Source organism: Camelina sativa, chromosome 4 (assembly GCF_000633955.1).
Source record: "Camelina sativa cultivar DH55 chromosome 4, Cs, whole genome shotgun sequence".
Lineage (NCBI taxonomy): Eukaryota > Viridiplantae > Streptophyta > Magnoliopsida > Brassicales > Brassicaceae > Camelina > Camelina sativa.
The window spans coordinates 532,331-544,417 of record NC_025688.1 but is presented as its reverse complement, the minus strand read 5'-3'; the positions used below and the strand labels follow the sequence as shown (position 1 = coordinate 544,417).

The 12,087-nt window shown below is 34.2% G+C and overlaps 2 protein-coding genes and 1 pseudogene across 2 annotated transcripts in view; 1 reads left to right on the top strand and 2 right to left on the bottom strand.

Annotated features, from left to right (window-relative positions):
- Window positions 1–442, bottom strand: part of LOC104783421 — a 7,513-nt gene extending 7,071 nt beyond the window's left edge. The window contains exons 1-2 of the mRNA XM_019244015.1: window positions 158–442; window positions 10–51 (exon numbers count right to left, since the gene is read on the bottom strand). Coding sequence (XP_019099560.1) covers window positions 10–51; window positions 158–280 — 165 coding nt within the window. The 5' untranslated portion in view covers window positions 281–442. The remainder of the gene's footprint in view (window positions 1–9; window positions 52–157) is intronic.
- On the bottom strand, window positions 2,185–3,428 carry LOC104783420. The gene is made up of 3 exons (XM_010508580.1): window positions 3,254–3,428; window positions 3,141–3,202; window positions 2,185–3,051 (listed from the first exon to the last, which is right to left on the bottom strand). Exons 1-3 carry the CDS (start codon window positions 3,426–3,428, stop codon window positions 2,185–2,187), a joined length of 1,104 nt encoding a protein of 367 aa, XP_010506882.1.
- The window catches only part of LOC104783419, a 4,320-nt pseudogene continuing 3,570 nt past the window's right edge, over window positions 11,338–12,087 (top strand).

The window sequence follows — 12,087 nt, the reverse complement described above, 5'->3', positions numbered from 1 at the left end:
TCTAAGTTCTTGAATGGACTTAACTAAGAGGTAATAGCCATGATCGAACGCCTATTCCAAACAGAAAAGCACAGTAATCAACGGACCTCGATGATTGATTATGTTCTCCTCCTAATCCTAGTCTAAAATTGTCTAGAAATTTCGAAAAGAAGCGTACCACATGAAGAGGAAGAGATTGAAGAATCGAAGAAGACGAAGAAGAAGAAGAAGTAGAAGGTTGCTGCTGGAAGAAATCTCGTCCTCCCTCTTGGAAAACTCGCTGAACAACCTCGTCGTCCATGGATACCGAGGTTTCGGCAAACTCTCGCGATGATCTCCGATGGAGTCGTGAAATAAAAAAAGACGATTCCGATGAACCCGAGGATCGGAATTAAAAAAAAAAAAGGGGAAGATCGAGAGAGATGAAGAAGAAGTGTGTTGGGAAATTTTTGAAGAAGAAAGATCGAACTAACTAACAACAAAAATCAGGAATCAAAAAAAAATGAGAAACCAACACTTTTAATTATAAAAGAAAAAAAAGAGAGAGAGAGAGAGAGAAAGAGAAAGAGAGAGTTCTCAACTTTTTATTTTGCTTTTTTATTTTTTATTTAATTTGTTTTATTTTTTTATGAAAAAAATTAGGAGAACACTTTGCTTGCAAGCATGAAGTCTCCCGCTTGTTCTTCCCCGTCCGTCTCTACTCTCTCTGCACCGAACAAGAAAAAAGGAAAAGAAACAAATATAACTGAAAGCAACTCTCTGTTTTAGATTTTAATCTTTTTATTTCTGTTAATTAATTACTACTATCTCTTAAGCTTGTTTTCGATGATTTATAGATCACTCTAAATTAAATTTATTTTCTTAATTATTGCTAGTGACAAGAACACGAAATTCTTATTTGAATATATATAATTTTAGCAGATTATTATAATATATCGGTGTTTTGCAAAATGAAACCGGGGGTGTTGAAAAGCTTGAATTTGCAGAGCTAAGTAATGTAAAATTCATTTATTTAAATCAACAAGCTAAGTATAATAGCATACAGTACGCTTATAATTAACGGATCGAGTATTTTCATAAAATAACGGATCGAGTATTTTCATAAGATTTTCTCAAATTATAAAGGGTCGTTACGAAAAAGAAAAACTAATCACGCCGTAGACTTGCTTACTTAATCAGCCCAAATAGAAGGGAAGAAATTCAATAAACTGGCCCGTATATGGCTTTTATTAGCAGTCAAATGTCTAAGGCCCGTTAGCTAACTCTTCTACAATAATGTCAACTTGAAAAATGGAAATGAACTACTTAATAAAGTGCTGTTCATTTCGTGATCTAGACGCAATATTTGGATTTAGTATCTAGACGCAACATCCAGATACTGTTCGTTTGTGTTTTTGGTTTAATTTATCCAGAAATTGTATCTAGAACAAACTATGTTTGTTTTGTCATCTGGTATAGATATCTAGATAAAATACATGAAAATAACCAAAATACCCTTCATTTTGTGGTTTAGTGATTTTGGTTATGTTTATAGTTAAATAATTTTCTTATAAAATTTAAATACATATCTAATAAATATTTAAAAATGAAATCATCTTTTATGATTTAAAAATACACTATAAAAAATATTTTGGTTATATCAATTAACATTAAACATGTATTTTCTAAAATAACACAAAACACATTAAGCATGTATTTTGTTTCTAAAATAACACCAAAAATAACTTTAATAACTTTAATAGGATCCAACAAAACCTTATAGTAATTTTCTAAAACATGAATTTGTTCAAAATATGTTTTATGTTTAGAAGATAACAAATTCAAAAGTGGTCCATCGATTTGAACAAACACAACAATATGAGTGTGCTATCAATTTGAAAAATAAGTGTCCACTTCTCTCAATGTGCCATGGTTCCCCTGCAACAATCACAACTCATGTCTATGGACCCATGAGGGATGATCCTCCTCATTGAGACATCCTCCTCCTTGAGACAAGAGTATCATGGTTCCCCTGCAACGATCAGAACTCATCATAAGCCATCAATTAGACATTCACATCTTTACCATGGTACATGAACAATATCAAGTACTAGTGTCATAAAAACCTCTCCAATATTGACCAAACAAAGCCATAAAAACAATCAACGAGCCAAATCAACATAAGGCTAGTATTATGAATGCAAAAATCTCAAAACCAAACAAGAATCACAACCAAAACCTCTCCAATATCTCTCTAATCCTAGCCGCTACATGAACAAACAAAACAAACACAAGAATCAATGAAAGGAGTGTCGTACCATAGTCTATAACATCACGTAGAGCCTCCATTGCTCTATCACCAGTTGGAATGTAAGGAATATGTTCAATGTTACCTTCTTCTTCATTTTCTACAGCTTGGTCACCATGATTCTCATAATCATCTACCACCTCCCAATAAACAAAATCACGGTCTTCATAGTGTGAATCTCGAATAAAGTTGTGAAGTGCCATAGTTGCTGTCACAATCTTTATCCATTTTTTCATATCATACTTAGGATGTTTCCTATCTAAAATCCTCCACTTTGCTTTCCAAACACCAAATGTTCTCTCTATCATAGAACGCAAACTAGCATGTCTACGGTTAAACAGCTCTCTAGTGCTAGTAGGTGGTCCTCCCCTTGCAAACAGATCAAGATGGTACCTAGCTCTACGATGAGGCCCTAGATAACCATTTCTAGTTGGGTAACCTGAGTCTACTAGATAATACTTGCCATTTGGTGGATGAGGGAAGGAAGGTTCATGAGTAGCACAATGTGTTAACACCTTGGTGTCATGTGCTCTACCAGGAACTCCAACATAAGCAAATATAAATCTCATGCTGAAGTTACATATCGCTAGAACATTTATTGTTGGTTCTGATTTTCTACCTCTATATGCTTCTGCACTATTAGATGGAGGGCGAACAAATATATGGGTTCCATCCAAAACACCAATGCAGTTTTCAAAAAAAGGCCAATACCTACCATCTTTAACTAGTTTAGGACTAGGTTTTGCAAACTCACCTTTGGATGGCTTCACTATATCTGCTGCAAGCTTCAAAAGAACCCCTAAACATCATCTAACTTTCTTTTTACTATATCCAAAGAATGTTGATATCGTTCAGCTAAGACCCGGACTGTTACATCTTGTGCCACCATTTCAATAAACATCGCTACACTCTCTTCAAGATAGACATGGCATGATTCTTCAAGTTTATATTTATGTGATAGCACCTGACATAAACTCAGAAACGTACCTTGATTCATACGGAGGATATCAAAACACTGTTTCTCAGACTCATACATAAATCGTTGCACCCGACGCCAACCTCCTCCTCGATCTGTCCTTTGCATCTCTCTATTAGTATTAACTCCATAAACTTCTTGAATTGCAGAATACATACGTTCTTCTTCCTCTAATATCAAGTCCATGTCATCATCCTCAAATGATGGTCTAAATGTATAGGAACACTAGATTCATAAACAAGAACGAGATTCATAAACTAGTGGACAAGAACAAATAGGAACACTTATTTCATAAACAAGAACGAGATTCATAAACAAGAACACTTATTTCATAAACAAGAACGAGATTCATCAAAGTCATACACACACACCAAACTACACACACACACACACACACCAAACTACAGATTCTCTACACACCAAACTACATATTCTCTACTTCCACCAGTCTTTGCTTTATCCAGTCTCTGCTTTCACCAGTCTCTGCTTTCACCAGTCTCAAACTCCAAGTAAAGAACTTTGTTCTCATCATCGTTAAAGCTTATGAACGTTTGACGGTTGGTAGCGTCTTCCTTGAGATGTTTCATAGCTGCTTTAAACAATGGAGACCACATTCTTATACTAGACAGTGAATTTAAAACCCTCATAGCCCTAAGCTGACTACAACTATAGTCAGGGTGACTCTCCATGAGTTTATTCTTGTAGGAAAGTATCTCATCACGTGATTGAATACTATCCCTTATCACATCTGCCACTGCTTGTCCTTCCACAGCTTTTCCTGCACGTCTTTTCCGAGTAAACTTTGGTACATTGGAAGCTGCAGGAGCATTGGAAGCTGAGGGAGCATTGGAAGTTGCGGGAGCATTGGAAGCTGCGGGAGCATCATGTTCTTGTCTTGATTCAGATGCAGCCTCATCGTCATCTAACATCATGTTGTTGTCTAAATGGCTTTCACCCTGTTGAGCACTCCAACCCTCGGCTCCAGTTATATGAATTGACCCTAACATTTGTTCCATTAAATCAGCGTTTGGCATTGGTTTATCCTTTATATTTCTAGATCCAGGCCACTCCTAAAATAAAAAGGATACTTAATAAACTAGAGACCACAGAAGAAGAAGAAAACAAATTCTAAAGAGGAAGCTATATATACTTATAACGCTCATCCCACCAATCATCACTCATGTCTATGGACCCATTGGGATGATAGCTCATTCCAGTTCTATGTGTAATTTCTTGAAACCTGAGTATTGCTTCTTACAAGTATTAAACTTGTTCNAGGAACACTAGATTCATAAACAAGAACGAGATTCATAAACTAGTGGACAAGAACAAATAGGAACACTTATTTCATAAACAAGAACGAGATTCATAAACAAGAACACTTATTTCATAAACAAGAACGAGATTCATCAAAGTNTCGGGTTTGTTTATCACTCCATATTAGATTCTAGAAACACATAAAGCAAACAACACAGCTCNCACCAAACTACACACACACACACACACACCAAACTACAGATTCTCTACACACCAAACTACATATTCTCTACTTCCACCAGTCTTTGCTTTATCCAGTCTCTGCTTTCACCAGTCTCTGCTTTCACCAGNTGATTTATGCACTCTCAATGGCATCAACACGGCTCATAAAGCAAACAAAGATTTATGCACTCTCAATGGCAAACAAACAAAGACTTATAAGCAAAGCCATATTACTTGGCCAATAACTAGACTAAGCGAGACTNGTTAAAGCTTATGAACGTTTGACGGTTGGTAGCGTCTTCCTTGAGATGTTTCATAGCTGTTTTAAACAATGGAGACCACATTCTTATACTAGACAGCGAATTTAAAACCTTCATAGCCCTAAGCTGACTACAACTATAGTCAGGGTGACTCTCCATGAGTTTATTCTTGTAGGAAAGTATCTCATCACGTGATTGAATACTATCCCTTATCACATCTGCCACTGCTTGTCCTTCCACAGCTTTTCCTGCACGTCTTTTCCGAGTAAACTTTGGTACATTGGAAGCTGCAGGAGCATTGGAAGCTGAGGGAGCATTGGAAGTTGCGGGAGCATTGGAAGCTGCGGGAGCATCATGTTCTTGTCTTGATTCAGATGTAGCCTCATCGTCATCTAACATCATGTTGTTGTCTAAATGGCTTTCACCCTGTTGAGCACTCCAACCCTCGGCTCCAGTTATATGAATTGACCCTAACATTTGTTCCATTAAATCAGCGTTTGGCATTGGTTTATCCTTTATATTTCTAGATCCAGGCCACTCCTAAAATAAAAAGGATACTTAATAAACTAGAGACCACAGAAGAAGAAGAAAACAAATTCTAAAGAGGAAGCTATATATACTTATAACGCTCATCCCACCAATCATCACTCATGTCTATGGACCCATTGGGATGATAGCTCATTCCAGTTCTATGTGTAATTTCTTGAAACCTGAGTATTGCTTCTTACAAGTATTAAACTTGTTCCTAAATTTTATCCAAGTATGCTTCTCTCCAAATGTATCATAGAACTTGGATATAATCGTTTGTCTCCCAACTTCATTCACTATGTGTTTTCTTATATTGCCTTTTAGATTCTCTTCAAGTCGAAGTTCAAGGTACAATCGGGTTTGTTTATCACTCCATATTAGATTCTAGAAACACATAAAGCAAACAACACAGCTCATAAAGCAAACGATGATTTATGCACTCTCAATGGCATCAACACGGCTCATAAAGCAAACAAAGATTTATGCACTCTCAATGGCAAACAAACAAAGACTTATAAGCAAAGCCATATTACTTGGCCAATAACTAGACTAAGCGAGACTTCAACAACAAGCAAAGAAAATAGGCAATCAAACTAAACAGAAGCAAACACAGCTAAGCTAGTAAGAGAGAATGCAGATAGAACCATAAAAAGCAAAGGCAGAAACAAAATAAATCAGATCACAAATCACAAACATAAGTAGCAGAGAAATAGAAGATGATACTTACATCACTGCCCGGTATAGATGTCATAATTTCTCCTTGTGTCTGCGATTAAAATAAGTAAATCTTAGAACATAACCTTTGCTCATATAAAACTAGAATAGCGAGACTACAAACCTTTGCTTATCTAAAAATTTAACAACCCATTTTAATAGAAGAGAATACAGAACCTTTGCTCTCTCACCCTTGCTCTCTTATATACAACATCATTCTACTNATTTCTAGATCCAGGCCACTCCTAAAATAAAAAGGATACTTAATAAACTAGAGACCACAGAAGAAGAAGAAAACAAATTCTAAAGAGGAAGCTATATATACTTATAACGCTCATCCCACCAATCATCACTCATGTCTATGGACCCATTGGGATGATAGCTCATTCCAGTTCTATGTGTTAATTTCTTGAAACTTGAGTATTGGTTCTTACAAGTATTAAACTTGTTCCTAAATTTTATCCAAGTATGCTTCTCTCCAAATGTATCATAGAACTTGGATATAATCGTTTGTCTCCCAACTTCATTCACTATGCGTTTTCTTATATTGCCTTTTAGATTCTCTTCAAGTCAAAGTTCAAGGTACAATCGGGTTTGTTCATCACTCCATATTAGATTCTAGAAACACATAAAGCAAACAACACAGCTCATAAAGCAAATGATGATTTATGCACTCTCAATGGCATCAACACGGCTCATAAAGCAAACAAAGATTTATGCACTCTCAATGGCAAACAAACAAAGACTTATAAGCAAAGCCATATTACTTGGCCAATAACTAGACTAAGCGAGACTTCAACAACAAGCAAAGAAAATAGGCAATCAAACTAAACAGAAGCAAACACAGCTAAGCTAGTAAGAGAGAATGCAGATAGAACCATAAAAAGCAAAGGCAGAAACAAAATAAATCAGATCACAAATCACAAACATAAGTAGCAGAGAAATAGAAGATGATACTTACATCACTGCCCGGTATAGATGTCATAATTTCTCCTTGTGTCTGCGATTAAAATAAGTAAATCTTAGAACATAACCTTTGCTCATATAAAACTAGAATAGCGAGACTACAAACCTTTGCTTATCTAAAAATTTAACAACCCATTTTAATAGAAGAGAATACAGAACCTTTGCTCTCTCACCCTTGCTCTCTTATATACAACATCATTCTACTAAAAACCCCACAGAGATATTGAATAGATCATTCACAAACGTAAAGTCACAAAACCACAAACGTAAAGTCACAAAACCAACATAAAAACATGATAGAGAGATCCATTCAAATCAAAAACTAAAAGCTCACTAGAAGCTCAAATCAAAAACTAAAAAGCTCACTCATATGAGCATCCAAAGCATCTAAAAGCTCACTAAAAGCACACTTAAAAGAGATCGTTGAAGGGATGAAGGATTCAAAAAGTCTTACCTCTGAAATTCAAAGAAGCAAGGGACGAGATGAACGATTCAGTGGGAGCAGCTCAATGAGAGATGCTTTGTTCTTCTTCCGAGATGAGACGTAGAAGGAGGAGAGAAAGCCCAATTCGTTACAGGTGATATGGAGAAGGAGAAGAGGAGAGGAATGTGGAGAATCGTCGGAGATCCATCGAGCTTCTCCGATGGTGGCTGAAGAATTGGGGATTTTAGGGTTACTTCTATATTAGAATTTTAGAGATATATTTGTAATTGTTTGATAAAATATAAGCGTATATTGGACTTTTAAAATGTTTGGATGAGTTTACTGTAGCCAAATTCTCATTTTTTTCTTATCCAGAAATTCAAATTTTTTTGGATGAGATTTTAAAATGTATCCAGATGAGTTCATAATTGTTACTAAACGAACAACAATGAGCATTTGCATCTAGATATTGCATTTGGTGCACCAAATGAACATGACCTAACTGATGATAGATAGAGTCGGCATATATATACATATCTACGTAGGGGAGTTGAAATGTGAGATGGAAACTATAGATACTATTAGGTGGGAAAAGAAATGGTAGCACTCAGAAAATTAATTAGTAATCGCCTCATCACCTAATGACGGAGAAATCTAAGAACAAAAAATTAATCAATTAATGTCTAAAGGTTGAGAGTAAAATATTATCTAAAGACATATCAACAAATTCACAAGACTAGAGTTTTATCGTATGATTTCCCACACTAACATTGGGTAATGTAATCGTGATCGCCTATATATATATCGGCTTATGGTTAGTGTGGGAAGGGAGGATTTAACGATTCGTGAAACTAAAGAATCATTTAAAGTGTGACGACTGAGCCAGCCATAATGAGAACTCATCTATATAAAAAGTCACGTCATTACGTCCTACTAACCATATATAGAAATATCAACCAAGCAAAACATCCGGCCCGACATCCAAGATACTATATACGAACCTAAAAATATGTATACAAAATACAAATACTTTTTGCTAAACAAAGTATCAACATATACTTTTTCAAATACTTTTAATACGTCAACATAACAAAAGGGATCAAAGCCTAACGACACTAGCTACTTAAGCTTTTGTAAAGTATCCTGACTTAAAGGTTGTAGTGTTCGCAGAAGACACCACATCGGTCCATAGAGAATATATATCTTTATAGCTCCTCAGCAGGAGATATAACAAAAACTAATTGCCTCAAGAAGTATCACACTTAATTTAATTCTCAAATACAAACGTCTATGTATTAATAATAAGAGTTTCTTTGTCAATATCATGGTTTCATTTTCCGTACGCTAACTTCTGTCAAATTAGGAAATTTTGATGACAGCTTTTTCATTTTACAAATGATCACTTGCAAGTCAGGTCAACTGATTAGTGAATGTAAGGTTGATTTTGCAAAACAATTGTTTTCTCATTTATTTTAATTAAATGATGAAAAGCGATAATAGTAAATATATTTGACTTTTGGCAAAATTAATAATCTCCATATAACGTTGACTTTAGAGGGGAAATATAAAACAACAGAAATATAAATACTCCAATATCGGATATGATGGTTCTTCAGTTCGGAATTGGCTCGCAAACTGTGAAAACCATCTATGCAGAACTCAGAGATGGATGTGACAAATTTACTCATTAGATGAATGTTTGTTCTACCTTAGAAAAAGTTTTTTCGTATCTCACATGTGAGCATATATATGCGTCGGACCTCCTTAAAGATCGGGTTGTTTATTTCTGTACATTTACTTAAAGAAAAAAGTAATAACTAATAACTGCCGCAAGTGTATACGTCGTTGTTACGTGGAAAGTTGACGACCGTGATTATAAATTATAGAAACAGTAATGTAAACGGTGACGGCCCACTAGAGTAATGAAGGGACAAAGCCAGCAAAACAAATACCACAACTTGAGCAGAGCGCACACCGTCACAACTCACAAAACGCACCGTTTACAAGGATGGATGGGATGGTCAACAATGATGGTGGGAGACTCGGAAACCTCTGTGCAACGAAGAGACTTTCCTAGAGAGTTTGAGTTTCTTAAAACGAAGTCGTATCAAGAAGGTACGTAGATGAAAAAGACAGAAGGGCAACAACGAGCCGTGTCTTCCATAACTGGGAATATATATATACACATATCTTATCTGGTGTTTATGAATTATTCCGTGAAATTTGGGCACTCGAAGATAAGATAAGGTAAGGTATATATATGGGCTCACATTTTTAGGTATTTCTTTAATCTCCCTTTCCTTCTCTATTCTTAATAATTCCATTTTTAAATTTATTACAGTGATTAAAAAGAAAGCTCACTTATACGAAATATTGTTCAATACATACATGACCATCCATCCCAACTTTAAAAAAGTATTACCAACTACACAAAATATATGTATTGTATGACTACATATACCAAATATATAATGACATGTGCTCAACATCACAACGTCACAACATCCGGTACACCGTTCATCATAATCCGATATTGACCAGTATTGACCGGCGTTGACCAATAAAAATATGCAGTTTTTTTTGTTTTTAATATTAGAAACCAAAAAAAATTAATTGAATTATTTAGGAATCATTTATAGTGTTTTATAATTTAAAACATATATGGATCCAAAATAAAGATATATTGTATATATATTCCATTAATTTAGTTTTATAATAGTTATCTTTTTCAATTTCAAAACTTAACTAAAATTGAAATAAAAGTCATTCATAAGATATTAAAACTTAAATTCAAACCAGATAATCTTGTTATAATAAATCAAATAAGAAAACTATTTTTTAACTTTATTAATTTAAAAACATCAACTTCTTACTTAATTTATCTAAATAATAAATTAATATTCTCAACCACAAAAAATATTTCTACAACAAAAATACTTAGAACCAAACCCAATACATATCAAAATCATAAGAATTATTGAAAAATGTTATATACTCATGGTAAAATAAAAATTTTAATATCTGAAAAAATTATTAATGGTTTTTCATTTCACTTTTATTAAGTTTTGAAATATAAAAATATATTATATATCTGTTAATTCATCCAGTCTTATAATAGTCAATTTTAGTTAAGTTTTGAAATTGAAGAAGATAACTATTATAAAACTAAATTAATGGAATATATATACAATATATCTTTATTTTGGATCCATATATGTTTTAAATTATAAAACACTATAAATGATTCCTAAATAATTCAATTAATTTTTTTTTTGGTTTCTAATATTAAAAACCAAAAAAATTGTATATTTTTATTAGTCAACACTGGTAAATACTGGTCAACACTGGATTCTGATGAACAATGTACTGGAATAAGATGGTTGTGATGTTGAGCACGTGTCATTATATATAATTATGCAATATATATATTTCGTGTAATTAATAATACATTTTTAAAGTTGGGATGTGTGGCTATACATTAAACAATACTTGCGGTAGCTAAATATTTTTTTCTATTTTTTAATCCTCCATCTAAATTCCCTGTCAGATTATTTCAGCGAAAAAGAAAAGAGTCCTTTTCAGGATTTCTTTTTTGTCTTATCCAACTTTTTATTTTATATTTGAGGCAACTTGTTTAACTATTATTTTTATCCATAATTAAAAGGTGTTTAATTTAAGAGAGTAATCGGCAAAAACTGAAATGAGCTGTTTTGTCTTGAAGCGAATTTATATATAAAAAGCGTGTGTCCCCGTTGTTTTTTTTTTAATTTCAGACCATAATCGTTTGCTGCAGCTTCGTGGAAAATTATTCTCTTTCTTCCAAGATAATCTTAAAGGTTTGTCCTTTTTTTTTTTTTTCATTTCCTTTTTCTGGGTAAAATTAGGGTTCTTCCTTGTTGTGAAATATAGCAATATTGATCTAGGAGGTACTCAGGATCTGTTATTTCTGGGTTTGTCCTTTTGTTTTGATCTAATGGTTAAAGTTTGTAAATTGGATCTAGGGATTTAGCTGAAAGCCTGAAAGAACGTTTTTTTTTTTAAATTTTCTTTTTCTTTGTGCTAAAGAAGATTTATTTAAATGTTGTTGGTAGCAGTGAAATAAGATCAATAACTATGTTGGAGAAAGAGTTTTTCACGGAGTACGGTGAAGCAAGCCAATATCAGATCCAAGAAGTGGTGGGCAAAGGAAGCTACGGAGTTGTTGCTTCTGCGGAGTGTCCTCACACGGGAGGCAAAGTTGCCATCAAGAAGATGACCAATGTCTTTGAACATGTCTCAGACGCCATCCGGATCCTCAGAGAGATCAAGCTTCTCAGGCTTCTTCGGCATCCTGATATCGTGGAGATCAAACATATCATGCTCCCTCCTTGCCGCAAGGAATTCAAAGATATCTATGTTGTTTTTGAGTTGATGGAGTCTGATCTTCACCACGTTCTTAAGGTAAATGACGACCTCACTCCTCAGCATCATCAAT